Source organism: Echinops telfairi, unplaced genomic scaffold (assembly GCF_000313985.2).
Source record: "Echinops telfairi isolate 266 unplaced genomic scaffold, ASM31398v2 ScPeMD7_3;HRSCAF=10, whole genome shotgun sequence".
NCBI classification, from domain to species: Eukaryota; Metazoa; Chordata; class Mammalia; order Afrosoricida; family Tenrecidae; genus Echinops; species Echinops telfairi.
In genome coordinates, this window is record NW_022103899.1 from 62775974 (window position 1) to 62792497 (window position 16524).

At 61.8% G+C, this 16524-nt stretch overlaps 1 protein-coding gene across 1 annotated transcript in view; it reads left to right on the plus strand.

Moving 5' to 3' along the window:
* The first annotated feature begins 6 nt into the window (after positions 1-6).
* Positions 7-16524, plus strand: part of ESPNL (espin like) — a 21678-nt gene continuing 5160 nt past the window's right edge. Inside the window, exons 1-6 of the mRNA XM_004701870.2 lie at positions 7-1773; positions 2663-2853; positions 5182-5368; positions 6440-6622; positions 9583-9714; positions 15883-15991. Coding sequence (XP_004701927.1) covers positions 1480-1773; positions 2663-2853; positions 5182-5368; positions 6440-6622; positions 9583-9714; positions 15883-15991 — 1096 coding nt within the window. The 5' untranslated portion in view covers positions 7-1479. The remainder of the gene's footprint in view (positions 1774-2662; positions 2854-5181; positions 5369-6439; positions 6623-9582; positions 9715-15882; positions 15992-16524) is intronic.

Genomic DNA, 16524 nt, shown 5'->3' on the forward strand with positions numbered 1-16524 from the left:
CAGGAACACGTGTCCACACAGGGAGGCCACTCATGGGCCCAGGAACACATAGCAAGGTCACTTATGGGTCTGAGAACATGTGTCTACATAGGAAATTCACTCATGGCCCAGGAACACATGTCCACATAGGAAGGCCACTCATGGCCCAGGAACACATAGGAAGGTCACTCATGGGTCTGAGAACACGTGTCCACGTAGGATGGTCACTCATGGCCCAGGTATGTGTATCCACATAGGATGGTCACTCATGGGCCTGGGAACATGTGTCCACATAGGATGGTCACTCACAGGCCCGGGAACACGTGTCCACAGAGGACAGTCACTCACAGTCCCAGGGACACTCAGCAGGCGGGATGGTCATGATCTCTGCCAAGTGCACAGGTGGATACAGACACACCAACTCCTTCCTCAGTGGTCAGGCCCAGGGCTTACCACCCTCAGTTGGGTCAGGGGGGCATGACGTTCACTCCCTGTGTGGCTTCCTGGGGCCTCCCCTCTGCCCCTTGGCCCAGCAGCGTCCACCTGGGTGGCCCGGCACCTCACTGTCTCCTTGGGACTGAGTGTGACTGGCAGGTGTGCAGCGCGTGTCTACGTGTGTGTGGGCACGGTCACACGGACTCGTGGTGAGACTGTCAAATGTACGGAGCTTTGTGGAGACAGAGGAATCAGACTATTGATAAACATGTGTTGGATCGACTCCTGTGTTCTCTGGGGTGGGGTGTGGCCTGCCGAGCAGGGAGCGATCATATGCAGGACAGACGGCTGTTGGTGGGGCGAGGCTGTGTCAGAACATACCCGGTCACAGTTGGCCTGCACCCCGGCCACAGCCCCCTGGGGACCCTAGGAGATCTGTGGGGTCTACAAGGGGCTTGGTGGCTGGGGGCTAGAACACAAATCGAGGGCTTGAGCTGCAGCCCAGCTGGGCAACCCCACTCACTGGCCTGCCCTCCAGAGGCAGGTGGCACCTGCCCACAGGGAGGGTCATCAAGGGGCCCCTGGACCACTCTCCATATCCCCTGGGGCTCAGAGGGTCTGCACAGGCCACCAGCAACAGTGAGGGAAGGTGCGGGCCGGATTTTTCCCACAGCCCAATGCCCTGGGAGACAGTGAGCCCCCAAATCTCTGTGGCAACAATGTGGTCTGAGTACTAGTCCCCTGGCCCTGAGACCCCAGAACAACACCCACTGGGAATGGTCTGCCCACCCCCGGCCCTGGCCCACAGTCAGGGACCACAGACACTGGTCAGTAAGGAGCAAGCACACCTGGTGCTGGACACCCATCAGGCTGGGGGTAGGTGCACAGAGGGCTGGCAGGCTCAGCCCGCCTGCAGCCCTCTCCCCTCCTCCCCCATGGTGCCGCCTCCCAGCTGCGCAGCAAGCTGTTATCGGGAACCTGAGCTGGGGTGAGTCTACGCCTGAAACTGGACCCCCAGCCTGTGTGCGGGTGCGGGTGCTGGGGTGCCAGGGTGCCCAGCCCAGCATGGAGGACCAGCGGGCTCTCACAGCCGCCAAGCAGGGGGACCTGGCCACCTTGGAGCGGCTGCTGGAGGACAGGGCCCTGCAGCCGGGCCTCGCAGATGCACTGGGGGCCGGCCCAGTGCACCTGGCCGCCCGCGCCGGCCACCTGGACTGCGTGAAGCTCCTGGTCCAGCGGGCCCAGCTTCCCGGCAACCAGCGAGCCCACAACGGGGCCACGCCAGCCCACGACGCTGCAGCCACCGGTCACCTGGCTGAGCTGTGCTGGCTGGTCCGGGAGGGAGGCTGCAGCTTGCAGGTGAGTGGGGCAGGGGGTGTGACCCAGGAGGCCAAGACCACCAGTTCCTCCCTGGGCCCCCCAGCAGTCAGAGGGTCTGTCAGCTGGGTTTGCCTCCAAGCCCACCCCAGTAACATTTAACCTAACCACCAAGTAGACCCCCAACTCGTAGCCACCCTGTTGGGCTGGGTAGCACTGCCCCACGGGGCTTCTGTGACTCTTAAGCAGACTGCCTCCCGCTGCTCCTGCAGAGGGGCTGGTGGGCTTGAACCACTAACCTTCCAGTTAGCAGCACAGTGCTTAATCCCCTGCGCCACCAGCGCACCTTAAAACCAGCCTACACCCCAGAAAAGTCAAAGCTGTCCCCCAGGCGCCCTCACACCCCAGCAAGACCCCACCTGCCCAGGGGGCCTGGGGTGGTCAGGGCCTGTGAGTGTTCAGGGTCTCTATTCCCATTAGGCATCTGGAAACGGGTATGCAGAGAAGGAGTGGGGTGGGCACCTGGACAAGGCCCAAGGCGACCCTCAGGGGTCGTGGGCCAGCACCTGACAGGACAACCTGCTCCCAAGGCAGTGGTGGGAACTGTGCCCACTTTGGGGGTGTTCTGACCACAGGCCCTTAGGGACGTCCAGGCCTGAAGCTGTCAGCACCCCTGGTCTCCTGGGACCCATCCCAGGCCCCTGTGGTGAGTGGGGCCATGCTGGCTGAGAGGACAGAATGGGCAGGTGCAGCCCAGCAGCACTGACGGGGTTCGAGTCCTCATCCTGCCCCTTACCTAGAGCAGATCCCCACCCCACTAGGCCAGCCGGGCCCTGGACTCGAGGGGTGGGGGGAATAAGGAGACAGCGTCAATGCTGGGCATTGGCCTTGCCTGCCGCCTGGCTCATAGTCCCCCCTGCGGCCTCTGCAGGACCAAGATGCCTCGGGCGTCTCCCCACTGCACCTGGCTGCCCGCTTCGCACACCCCATGGTGGTGGAGTGGCTACTTCGTGAGGGTCACTCGGCCACGCTGGAGACACTGGAGGGGGCCTGGCCCCTGCACCATGCCGCTGTCAGCGGGGACCTGACCTGCCTGAAGCTCCTGGTGGCTGCCCACCCCAGGTGGGCAGTCTGCACAGGACAAGGGGGAGGGCACTGGAGAGGGAGACTGGGACTGGTGGACAGCACACTGTCCCTGAGAGCAGAGAGTGGGCAGGAGTAGGGGAAGGGCGCTCCGGGAAGGGATTTGATGCCCACTTAGGTTCAAGCCCAGGTAGGGGGGAGGTGGACGTTTGAGCTGGGAGGGCCAGAGAACAGCCAGGAGGTGGGGGTGAGCAGCCATGGGAAGTCGGGAGCCCTGTGCTCCCATCATGCAGAGAAGAGAGGGCAGGAACAGGCCTCAGTCTTCTCGCTCCTGCCCTGGCCGAGGGTCACGGGCATTTGTGGGGGCCCGGCCTCAGGGTCCCATTTCTCAGGGTTACTTCCTGCTGAGGGCAGAACCCCTGTGCTCCCTCAAGGCCCCGTGCTTCTCATCCCTGGTTCCCCAACCCGTGACCCTCCTCACGCTCCCTTCTTCCAGCTCCGGGGTGGGGAGGCCCTCTCACTGCACCCACACCTAGTGGACACCTCCTACCCATGGCCAGGGTAAACCACAATCGCCCCACAGTGTCCCAGGGAGGTCAGAGTCCTGACACCTGTTCAAAAGTGGGAACTGCCCATGCTCATACGTTCATTCCGTTACACACCTGCACATTCACTTGTATACACACACACCATACATACACATACAGTCATCCACTGATACACGCACACATTCATTCACTTACACGTAAATTCACTCACGCACTCACATACACTTTTATACATCTACTTACACACATCCAGAGATGCATTTCACTTGTGCACACTAATGCATATACATACTAGCACACTCACACACCCTCAGTCACATGCACGGGCACACACGGGGGCCCAGCAAGTTTGCAGACGACCCCATGATGGGTTGTGGGCCTTGTGAAGCCCCGCCCATCACCCACACAGAGCATGTGCATCCTGCTTCTCTGTGGAAACAGGAAGGCCAGCCACCCGGAGCCCCCGTGGCCACCTTGTTGGACCTGAGAGACTGCTGTCCCTCTGGACCGAGTGCGAGGGCAAGTTAGCCCCAGGCCCACGGGCCAGGTCGCCACCACCTTGCACTGGTAAACGTGGCCTGTCCACCTGGTTTGGGTCCAGGCCCCTCAGAGTCTGGTGACAGGACCTTCTGTTTGTGTCCAGTGAGCAGACCCAGCTCTGTGGGTGTGGGACCAGCCCCTGTGTTGGCAGAACAGCCCCCTGGTGGTCTGGAGCCAGGAGCACCCAAGGAGCACAGAGACCCCCGTTCATTTCCACCCGACAGGGGCCCAGGACGGGAGGGCCTGTGCCATTAGGGCCTGGGGAAGGGAGGGAGGGAAGGAGGTCCTCGAATCTGGCAAAGTCCTCTGGGCTCAGTCAGCTGAGAGCCCTGACTCCACACACCCTTGGGCCCTCTGAGGAGAACCCCGGACTCCACAGTCAGGATTCATGAGAGCAAGTCACCCCCAGAGGTACCTTCCACACTAGGGTCCTCAGGAGGGTGAGTATCTGAATCAGCTGCTTGCCTGGTAGCAGGCCCCAGCTGGCAGAGACACCCCCTACATGCAGTCTGTCCCACGGCCCAGCACCAAGCACTCTGGGAGCTGGGGGTGTGTGTGTGTGTGTGTGTTTGTGTGATTCTCATGTCAGGTCAGAGAGGACCTGGGGGAGGCAGAGACAAGACTTAGGGAGCTGGGGTCACTTCTGGTCTCCAAGGGACAACTGGCCATTTAGAATCAAGTTCTGTCTGTGACAATTGATGTTTATAACCAGGACCCAGAGGCCTAGAGGGGAGGAAAGAGTGGGGTGGGGGGTCCCAAAACTGGACAAGTACCCTAGAAATGGGAAGCTCATCCAAGGTCACGTGCCCCTCAGTGGCAGGGATGGGTGGTGATGCCAGGGCGTGGGGCCAGCTTGCAGGAAGACCATCCTCTCTGTAGCAGGCCCACCAGGGACCACAGGGGCTGAGGGCAGAGTGGGGCTGAGGGAAGCCTGGAGCCCCTGCTATGGTCCATCTGCTCTAGGGTGGCCTGGCTCTGGCCAGGGTCCGGTCACCGCGGCCCTTTCTCAGAGGGACACCAGGCTGGGAGCACTCAGCCTCGTGTTCAGGGTCTGCCACCGGGTGCTGTCCCTGCTACCTCCTCCCCTGCTGCCCACAGGCTCGTCCACCCTCCGGGCGGCAGGAACAGCGCCACCTGGTGCAGAGGCCCAGTGTTCACAGGCCTGGGAGCTCTGGGCTGGTGACAGTGCAACCTGGGGGCAGGGAGAGGGGACACGTGCGCCTCCCGGCCCAGCGCCCTCGGGACACCTCCTTCCCTCCCTGCTTGCCTCCCTCGGCAGCGGCGTGAACCGGAGGACCCGCAGCGGCGCCTCCCCGCTCTACCTGGCCTGCCAGGAAGGCCACCTGCACCTGGCGCAGTTCCTGGTGAAGGACTGCGAGGCGGATGTGCGTCTGCGCGCCCTGGACGGCATGAGCGCGCTGCACGCCGCCGCCGCCCGCGGCCACTACTCGCTGGTGGTCTGGCTGGTGAGTGGGCGCGTGGAGGGGGTTCTGAGCCCACAGAGATGTGGGCGCCACGGGGTTGCTGGGGGTACGATGGGGGAGGCACACGACAGTCAGGAGAGAGCTTCGTTAGTCTGGGTAACCAAGAGACCCCTGCCCAACCGGACGCACCCGGCCTGGGCCTCTCAGCCATGTGTTCCGGCCTCAGCGCCCCGCCTCTCCGGGCCAGTCCCCACCCTGTATGGACCCCGGACAGGCCATTCTGACCTCGGTCCATCCTGAGGCCCAGCTAAGAGGTGGGAGAGACATGGCAGGTGGCTGGACGTTGCAGAGAACACCGGGTGGCCCTGGGTCAGCCGACCAGGCCCTGGGAACCGCGTCCACTTGCTCTTCCTGCAAACGCTGGGGGCGTTGGAAGGTGTGAGCCCGGGATGGGTTTTGGTCTGCTCTGGGGGCTGTGTGAGAATCTGTCTACTGGAGACCCGTCTCCGGGGTCCAGGCCGGCTCACTCCCACCTCGGGGCCTGTGCCCTCTGCCTGACGTGCAGTTCCCCAAACTCCTGCCCTCCATCCCCTCTCCTGCGTGTGGGCACCGCTGCCCAGCACACAGCTTATAGCCCCGCCCCCAAATACGTGTCCGGAGATCTAGCTGCGGAGGACCCCAGCCCAGCACACAGAAGGAAGGAGGGAGAGAGGGAGGAGGACTTGGGAATGGACTCCAGCCCCTCGCTCAAGCTCCACCCAGGCTTGCGCAGCCCCGCCCACCTTTGGGCCTGGTCCACCCAAGGCCCCGCCCACTGTCTCCCCCTGGGGCCACAGCAGGCCTAGGGTCGAGTTCAGAGAGACGCTAGGACTGCTCTTGGCTCCAAAAAGGTCCTTTCTGGCCTTCACCCCTCCTTCCTTCATCAGCAAACAGACCCCTCACTCACTGCCATCCAGTCGAGGGCACCCACAGAGGGACAAGCCCAGCGGCCAGCTCTGAGCAGTCTGGTGGGGGTGGGGGAGGAGCACCTTCTTCCCCCTCTCCCTGCACCCCCAGGATGCAGAGCCCAGTGCCTGACCTCAGCGTGCTGACCACTCCCCCTTCCCGACCCAGGTCACGTTCACAGACATCGGCCTGACAGCGAGAGACAACGAGGGGGCCACCGCCCTCCACTTCGCTGCCCGGGGCGGGCATACACCCATTCTGGATCGACTCCTGCTCATGGGTGCCCCCATCATGAGAGACTCCTGGGGGGGGACCCCCCTCCACGATGCGGCTGAGAACGGACAGATGGAGGTGAGGCGGGGCTGGAACTAGCCACTGGGCCTCCCAGACTATGCCCTGTGTGCCCACAGCAGCCTGGGAGGCAGTCCAGGACTTGCACTCAGACCTACCTGGTCACAAGACCCAGCTGGGCTCCCCCCTCACACGTGACTCCATTGGTACCTCTACAGGCCTCCAGATGGCCCCAAAGGTGTGTCTGTCCATCTCCCAGAGTCTCCTGGAGGTCCCCTTCTTATTCCCAAGCCCTGGGCTGAAACAGGTGTGCCAGCCTCAACCAGAGAGATCGTGACTAATCGGCTCGGGCCGCATCTGACCTGGGCTACAAAGAGAGGAAGGGGAACCCAAGGCCGGTGGCTGCGAGGCCTGCTCCCTCCATCCGTCATTCCTTACTCGGCTGCTCGCCACTATCTTCGAGACTCCGTTGCAGGGCCACGTGGAACTCACAGGCAATACTCAGGATTATGGGGGGTGGGGTTATTAGGGATGTTAATAGGTCACCGCAAGTCAGGATCAGCAAACTGGGCTCCTCAGCCAGCAGCCAGATTTCTCTCTAGTTTTCAATCTCTCAGCCACTTGGTCCCTTGGCTCCTGTCTCCATGAGCCCAGGAAGCCTGTCCCCTGCACCATCTCACCACCCCACTTGGGCGCAGCCCCGCAGCCCCTCTGCTCTGCCTGGGCCTGCCTTCTGCTCCCTGATCTCCGTCCCCGAGCCTCCGCCACCTCAGACAGGGACCTCAAACTTGCCCCCCACACACGGCTCTTCTTCCTTGACGGTCCTGGGATTTCTCTCTCAGCTCCTGCTTCTCTGTGTTACTGCTAAGCACACCCTGTTTGTGTCCCCCCACTCCCCAATCATTTGGTGGGAGTTACAGAGGACTGGATTAAATCCTACTCCACCTCCCCAAAAACCCACCGTCATGAAGTGGGGTCCCGACTCTGCGACCCTGGAGGACAGGGTGGGACTGGCGCTGTGGGTTTCTTCTCTACAGGAGCAGAAAGCCTCGTCTGGCTCCCTCAGGGCAGCAGTTGGTTTTGAGCTGCCGACTGCAGTCAGCAGGGCAATGTGTAACCCTCAATGGATAGGAGAGCCGTACTAGGAATTGCACTTGCACTTCTGCACTTGGATGGAGTTTCTTTTCCAGAACCATCCTAGGTTCCCAGTACTCTCTGGTGTGCGGTCATCCGTCACCGCCAGGAAACCAGTACTCACGCCGTCCTGTTGACTGACGTCCATAGTAGGGTGTCTGCAGGCGCTGCTTCTCGTTCTGAGTCCTGCCCATCACCCCACGCAGGTCCTGCAGCCTTGTCCACCGGTGTCCTCCAGTTCAGCTCCACTCTGGGGAGGCAGCACTCCCCGTCCTGTTCGCAGTGCCTTGCAGCCGGAGGTGCTTGTCCTCCTGCAGGCACTGTCTCAGACAGCGCTCCGCTGCTGGTCATCTGGTTTTCAGTGGCTGGCCTCTCAGAAGTGACCACCTCACCCTTCCTCCCAGTCCGTCTCAGTCTGGAGGCTCCACCGAAGCCCGCTCACCGTGGGTCGCGCTGCTGGTGCTTCTGGCGTCCCAGCAGCTCAAGCTACCGCGGTCCAGCACGTGGTGGCGTGGTTCACATGAGGGGGCCCTTGCGTGTGGACAGGCCTGTGCCCTTTAATACGTGTGGAATGCCACGTGTCCACCATGACCAGACCTAGACCTGCAGGTGCCCTTTAGGGACAGCCCCCCCTCCTGCACAGGCGGTGATAGTTGTCAGGGGCCGTGGGGCCTGCTCTGACTCACAGCGACCCCTTGTCCTGCAGAATGAACCACCACCCGGTGCTGCGGCACCCTCACCATCAGGGCCATGTTGTGCCAGCCCGTCTCCCACAGGTCTTCCTCTTCACGCCTGTGCAGGGTTTTACGCTCAGCTGCTACCCCAAAAGCTGGTGGTGGAGTGCCCCAGCCGCTCCGAGGGGACCGTGGCAGTCTGCTCCGCAAGGCTGGAGCCTAGTGGGTGGGAGCACTCTGCCCTCCTGGTCGCTGTGTGCACCACTCGACTCCCGGTGGGGGGTTTGGTCCTGGCCCACGGCCCCATTCTGCCCTCTCACCTGGCACACAGACTCCGGGGGCAGGCGGTGGGGTTCTGACTGTACCTTATACAGGCAAGGGGCCCACAGGCCCAGGCATTGAATTCCTTTGGGTCCCAGCTTACGCTCGGGACACCCAAGGGAGACGGGACCCGCTGGCCTAAGGCAGCGCCTCCCTCAGAGCCCTGTGGCTCAGGGAGAGACCAGCCCCTCAGGACCCTCTCTTGAGCCCCTCAAAAAGAATGGGCACAGGGTTGTCGGAGATGTTTCTGGAAGCCTCTTTCTCACCATCTTAGTTCTTCCCAGCTCACGTTGCCCCCGCTGCCCTCTCCTCCATCCAGGACCCCCAAAGAGCCCGTGCGGAAGAGTGGCCAGGGGGCAGAGGCAAGGAGCTGGGGCTGGCCGGTGTTGTGGGGCCGGAGGCTGGAGGGGGACAGGACCTGGCCCCTGGGTGCCTCAGTGAGCACCCCTCATGTCCCCGGAAGGGCTCTCAGATTCCTGGAGCCTGGGCCAGGCTGAGCCTGAGGCTGCTTCCTTATCGAGCAACTTGGCTGTGGGGGGTGACAGAGTCAGAAACCCCTGACCTGTCAGCTGGGCCTGGGTGCTCCTTCATTTGGGGCCCTCCAGGCTCTGGCTGGACATGGGCAGTGAGTGCCACACTGTCCCCACCCATAGACCAGAGCAGGGCTAGGGGTCATCAGAGTGTAGGGGTCACCAGAGTGGGGTTAGGGGTTACTAGAGTATGGTTGGAGGTCCCCGGGCAGGCCTCTGCAGTGGGTGGGCTGGTCCTGAGCCCCACTGGCCTTCACCCATATCCCTCCTGTGCATCGGGTCTGCCAGCCCCCAGGGATGGTCTGCGCGCAAGCGTGTGTGTATGTGTGTCGTGCCATGGGTCACCCTGTGTCCCCCACAGTGCTGCCACACCCTGGTCTCCCACCACGTAGACCCCTCCCTCCAGGACGAGGACGGTTACACGGCGGCAGACTTGGCTGAGTACCACGGACATCAGGAGTGTGCCCAGTACCTGCGGGACGTGGCCCGGCCGGTGAGGAGTGCGTGGGGAGGGCCCACTGCTGGCCCTGCTTGGACCTGGCCAGGACTGGGGATGATTGGGCCTGCCTGAGGCTGGGCTCTCAGGGACTGCACTGGGGCTGGAACAAGGGCTGAGCGGGGGTGGGGTCAGGTGAAGGCAGGGGCAGAGCTTGGGCCGGGGCCGGGGCTGGGCCTGTCCAGGGCTATGGCTCGGCTGGACTCTGGCTAGGACTGGGGCAGGGATGAGCTGGGCTGACAGGTGCTGGGTAAGGGCTGGGGCTGGGCAGGGGCTGGGTTGGGCTTCTGGCCAGGACCAGACTGGACTGGGACTTGACCATGGAATGCCATTTTATGGGCCACCGAGACCACCTTGGGAGCACAGGGCACCTCACTCCACATCTGACTGAGGGTGCAGGGGAGGGAGGCAGCTCTGGGCTCTGGCTCTGTCTGCCTAGCAGGTGAGCACACCAGTGCGCCAGGTTCGGTCCAGCAGAGCCCTGGTCAGGCCTTCTCCGCCGGGGCAGCAGGCCTGGCCTGCTCACCCTCCTGGAGGTGTGACCTCCAAGGACCCCCATCTTGATGAGTCTGTGTTCTCACCAGGGAGGATGGGGCCCCAGTCTGCTCCAGATCCCAGCCAGACCTGGGCATCCATGTCTTTGTGGAATGAACAGACGGAAGAACAGGGAGGACTGGGAAGGAGGGAATGAATGAATGACGTGGCAAATGTGTAGATGAGTGGATGAACAGACAAGAGCTTGAATGGTGAGCAAGCGAGTGTGAAAGAATGAGTGATGGGAGTGTGTGAATGAATAACAGAGGGGTGAGCATGTGAATGAATGATAGGTGGGCCAGTATGTGAATGAATGATGAATACTTGAGTGTGATGAATAAATGATGAATGAAGGAGTGATCCTGGGTCAGTGTGTGAATGAATGGATGATGAATAGTTGGGTGTGATGAACAGGTGAATGAAGGAGTGGCGGAGGAATGTGTGAATGAGCACATGAGTGAGAAAGGATGGAGGAGTGAAGGGACAGGAGTGTGAGCTCCTGACCTGGCCTTCAGTTCATGCAGGCCACGGTCCCTCCAGCCACTTCTGACACCCTCCTCAACTCGGAGCTCGGGCTGTGGTCCTGACACCCTCAGGTCCTGGCAGTTCCTGGGGCCACGTTACAATGGACCGGGGCCCTTGGTGGGCCTCCAGGGCCAGGGCAGCGTCCTCGGCTGATTCCCTGGGCAGCCATCCTGCAGACAGCCCTCCCATGAGTCTGGTTGGGATTCAAGGTGAAGGCTTGAAGCCTGCTTTTGTCTCAGCACCAGGAGAAGAGGGTGCTGGCTGGTTGCCCGGAAGTGCTGTGCCCACCTGCTCACTGGTGTGGGCTGCTGCCCTGCTAGTGACCAAGCTGGCCTGGAACCCCTAGGAGGGTCATTCAGCCCACTGCTTCCCAGAGCCTGGGGCTCTCCTGCCCCCAACCCCAGGCCTGCCAAGCCCCAGCTCCCAGAGAGGGAGGGCAGCTGTCAGCTGCAGGCCAGGCTGGGGGAGCTGCACCTGATGCAATATTGATGGAAATGAAATATCAGAGGTCGCCAGGCCAGCCACTTCCAATGGGCTTGGTCCCAGGAGACGTGGCTCGGGAATGTGTCGGACTGTGGGCATAGGTGCTGAGGGACAGCTGCAGCACCTCAAGGGCCCCAGCCTCCCACCTCCAGCCTCTCCCCTCCCTTCCTGGCCTGGCCAAGTGCCCAGTGAGGGGATGGGCATCTTTGACCTGGAGTGGGTCAGGAGCTTGAGGCAGCCCACACCCCTCCGCACCCCTCCCCACCGGCCTGCCCAGGCTGGGGACTCGGGGCAGCGGCTCTGAATTGGGATCTGTTGGGCACCAGAGTCAAGCTGGAGTGTCCCCAGGTGTCCTGCTCACCCCACCTCATCCTCACTGTACCAGTCTGTCCTGGGCCCCCAGACCGCAGAGCAGGGGACAGAGGCGGGCTCGGGGACGGCTCGGATGTCCAAGGCGGAAGGGCTGGTGGAAGTGGGTCTTCTGTTGCCCTTAGTCCTGAGCAGCTCTCGGCTTCCAGCGTCCCCTCCATAAGTGAGCTGCTGCGGGAAGGGGAGCCCTGTCGCACGGACACCGCGTAGCCCAGCCAGTGGCCCAGGCACAGGCCAGTCCCCTCTGTGGGTCCCGACTGCCTTTATCTTGTCAGTAGCTCACAGTGGGCCCATGTGACCCAGAGTGGCACTGCCTGTATGGTTCCCTTGGCTGTCATCTTGACACAAGCACACAGCAGGGCCTCTCTTCTGCGATGCACCTGGGGGGTTCCGCCCTCCATCTCTCCCGTCAGCGGCTGGACGGAAACTGCGCTGCCCAGGCTCCTTCCAGCGCCTTACACCCACCAAACCCACCGCCCCGGTGTCATTTCTGACTCAAGGCGACCGCGTAGGGCAGGGCAGACTGCCCCTGTGGGTCCCCAAGAGTGTGAATCTTTTCCGTTCCTTCTTTTTTTGTGGAGCACTTACTTAGCAGAGTACACTTCAACCACAGAGCCAGTCACCTGGTGATTTGAGGAAACTGACCACTTCCAGGGGTGTGGCCCTGGGTTTTACAGGGGTCGGTGGCAGTACCTCATGGACTCACCTCATTCCCTATCCTGCTTTCCCATTGACCTGTATTCTTGCATCCCGATTGGTCCTGATTCCAGGATAATGGTTGGTCTCATAACCCATGGCTTCTGTACCTCATTATCATATGGGGCGTGGTTAGTCAATAGGTTATCTGGCTATGGCCCCTGGAATGGGTGTTGTCAGGCAGGTTGGGCTGGATCATGCCCATCTCTAGTTGTCCTTGACATGACCAGAGGGAGGGATCTGCTGGGGTGAGGCTGCGAATCTTTATGGGATCAGCCAGCCTCATCTTCCTCCCTTGGAGCAGCTGGTAGGTTTGAACTGCTGACCTTGCTGTTAGCAGTGTAATGCCTAACCTGTTGTGCCACCAGGATGCCTTTGGTGACCCTTAAGCCAACCCAAACCCACCATCCTGGAGTCAGTTCCGACTCATAGCAGTGTGCTGCCGAGTGTCCGCCAAGACTGTAAGTCTTCGCAGGAACAGAAAGCCTTATCTTCCTCCTGAGGAGTGTCTGAACCACCGACCTTGTGGTCAGCAGCCTGACCCAGAGCACCACAAGGTGACCTTTCAGAGCCTTCATTTTACGAGGGGGAAGCTGAGGCCCAAGGCCAAGGGCATCTCCGGGCTGTGTCCACTGGCAGGGCAGCCTGGCCTCCTGGCCAGTAGCAGAATCTCAGCGGTCACCTAGCCGCGCTGATCCCCAGGCCATGATTGTTGGCCAGGGTGGCATCACCGCTGTAACCTCGCTCGGCAGCTGCCTGAATGCATAATGCATGGTGACAACAGTGACACTCACTGCTCAAATCTCTCCAAAACGCTGGAGAGAGAGAGCGGGCCAGACAGCCACAGCCCTGGGGCCACCCACTCCAGGGTGTGCCCAGACCCCACAGGCAGCCCAGCACCCCAAGGACCACCGCCAGGGCCCACCCATCCTGGGAGCTTGCTAGGTTGGGCTCATGTCTTCGACCTGGGAGAATGGGGTAGGCTGTGGCTTCTCCGCCACCTGGGGCACCCACACCTGGCTTGTACAAGTCTGCTCGGGCTTGGGGAAGTTGACCTGGTTGGGGGGGGGCCCCACCTCCACCATCCTCACTTCCCTCAGCTTGGATTTTCCGCTGCTCCCCTCTGCTCCCTGCACTCCCATCTTCCCAAGCCCACTTCCCTGGGGCCCCTTCCTTCTCACCGGCCCCAACCAGATCCCCTTGGGTGGGTGGCCCTGTTGACAAGTCTCCCCCCACTGTCCCCCAGCACTGTGTGCTGCCCTGTTGGCTTCTCCGCCCACCTGCCTATCAGCTTTGGGCTACCAGTGAGTCATTAGCCACTCAGCTGCTGAGGAAGGCCAGGGCTTCTGGGATGGAGACCAAACCAAGACAGACGGACAACGGGCAAGCCAGCTGCCACTGAGTCAATTCCAACTCATAGCGCCCCACGTGGGTGGGTGTGGAGCTCCTCCATCAGGCCTTCCTGACCATCATGATTTGTGGACGGTCAGCAGACCTCTCTTCCGCCACCACTGGGTGGGCCCAGAGTCAAACTATAGACCACCCGTGGAGCCCAAAGGGCAGCCCCCAACCAGGAGCTTTGTCTCAGCACAGCAAGAACTGCATGATCCCTGTATCGGGGTCACCCCTTGCATCCCAAGACCCGGGGTGGGCTTGGAGGGGGCTGTGCACTTGGAGTGGTGTCCAAACCAGGGAGCCCCAACCCCAGGGGACCCACTCTTCTATAGCAAGCAGTGTGCTAGCTTTCCTTCCCGGGGACCCCTCCCAGCAAACACCATCTTGAGAAACGGCCAGTAAAGAGGGGGTTCAGGTTGGACAGGTCCAGCCAACACTTAGGAAGACTCCTGACCTATCTCAGGGCCCTGGACTGCCTCTTGTCCTCTCTGAGCCTCAGTTTCCTCATCTGTGCCTAGGATTGTACTGAGGGTCAGGGAGGACACTTCTTGGTGAACTTTCTTTGAGATAAGGTCACTGTGGGCCAGGTTCTGGGGTCCCCTGGGGTGGCCCCTGGCCCCCATGCCCTGTAAGGGATCCCCTACCCCAGCCCAAGCCCGCTGGCCACCCGACACCTCAGCCTTCAAATATTCATGGGCAGGCTCCGACCTCCGCCTCGCTCTCCTCCCCAGCGGGCCAGCGGCAGCTGCCACAGCCCGGCTCTGCACTCCATCTGGGCTCCGGGATCCCTGCGACCAGTGAGTGGGCCCTGGGGCCCAGGGTCCTACATGTGAGGGGGCATTGGGCTGAAGCGGCGGGGACAGACTCAGGGCACCCAAAGTCTCCTGGCCAACTGGCATAACCTGGCTCACCTCAGTGACTGGCAAGGAGAAGCTCAGGAGGCTGGCAGCCCCTTCTGGCTCTCACAGCCCACACTGATGAGGTCTCCAAGAGACAGGAGCAGGGGGAGACTGTGTGTCACCCTGAGACTGAGTCAGGTCACTGAACGCGTTCTGCGGTAAAGCTTACAAAGAAAGGCGGCATGGGACACCTGGGGATGGGACACCTGGGCATCATTTCTCCCATCTGAGAGCTGCTTGGAGAAGCAGGGTAGGAGGGAGGGGGTGCTGCTGTGAACCCCAGTTGAGGACACCCCAGGACAGGGGTGGAGCTGAGGCCCCTTCATTCAAGGGCTTTGGGGCTGGGGAGGAGGAGCTGGGTCCTGGGGGCTGGTCTGGGGCCCTGTGCCTGGAGGCCTTCTGGGGGCTGGTCTGGGGAGTTCTGGGCCTGGGGGTCCCAGGCCAAGTGCTGACCTTGGCCCTGCCCAGCCAGGACATGCATAATGGGAACAACAGCAGCACCACCACCCCGCCCCCCTGCAGTCTTACTGCCACCAAGTGGGCAGGCTGCACCCGTGACCACGCCTCTGGGGTATCTCAGCACCTCTGGGCACCTGCTTTGCCTGAGGGAGAGAAGTGAAAGGTGGAGGTGGCTGGGTGGCCCTGCTGGGCTCAGGCTGCGCAGGGGTGTCCCATCCACGCTCCTGAGGGCTCTGAGTTCTGAACACCAGGAGGCAGCCGGCTGCCGACTCCTGCCGGTCTCTAAGAACAGCTAGGTGGAGATCAGGGCTCTGGGTCCACCCACCTGGGCTCACTTGAAAATGGGGTGATGCCATGGGCGCCCCATGCCCAGTCCACTGCTATCCACCCCAAACACCAATGGGCCACGAGGTCAGGGGGTAGGGGGTGGCTGGGTTCCTGATATTCATCTCAGCACAGTCAGGGACAATCTGGGAAGGGCATGTGCCTGCACTTGTCAGACACATGTGTGAGCATGCAGCGGTGTGCGTGTCAGACACGTGTAGGTGTGCACGAGCGTGTTTGGTGGGATCGTTTGTGTGTCATACATGTGATCACATATGCGTGCTTGTGCTCACTGCAGGGCGTGTGCATGTTTGTGATGCAGGCTGGCTGTGGCCCCTGGCCCAACACCCTCAGTCACTGTTCCCTGGGGAGCCTGGGATGGGGGATGGCTGCCCGGGCAACAATGACCCCCAGACAAGGCCACCAGCATGGAGGGGAGTGGTGACCTCACCCCTGCCTGACCAGCCCTGTCCACCCACAGGTGCCGCTGCTGATGACGCCCCCACCACCACCCTTCCCGCCTCCTCTGCTGTCAGCCGCCAGGCGCTTCCCGGAGGAGGGGGGCCAAGGGGCTGAGGGGCTCGGGAGCCGCAGGCGTGAGTAAATGCCTTCCCCCCAGGAAGGACTGGGGGCCTTGGGACACTCCCTCTGAACACCCTGCTGCTGGGGACTCTGGCAGGTTTGGGAGGGTAAGGCATCAGTCCTCAGACTACAGGTCACCAGGGCATCATGCAAATGGATGGGGGGGGGGGTTTACCAGCAGGCCTCCCACTGAGGAGGGTGGATGCGCTCAGAACACTTGCCTTAGTTCATGTACCACACATGTGCACATGTGTGGGCCTTCTGAGGGATGAGGCAGAGCAGGCTAACCACCCCAAGGCACTTGTATGTATGTGCACACATGCAAGCCTGTGTGTGTGTGTGTGGCCACGTGTGCAAATGTGTGAGGAACGTGTGTGCAGTGTGTACTTGTGCCTCAGGTATGTGTGCATGGGTGTGCCTGTGTGGTGAGAGTGCAGGGAGGGAGGGCCCCACACATCTGCCTCTGTGCACCCCACCTCCCCACTCTTATCTGGGAGGGTGCAGCCAAGGTGTGTGAATCGGGCGGGGGCGAGCGGGGCAG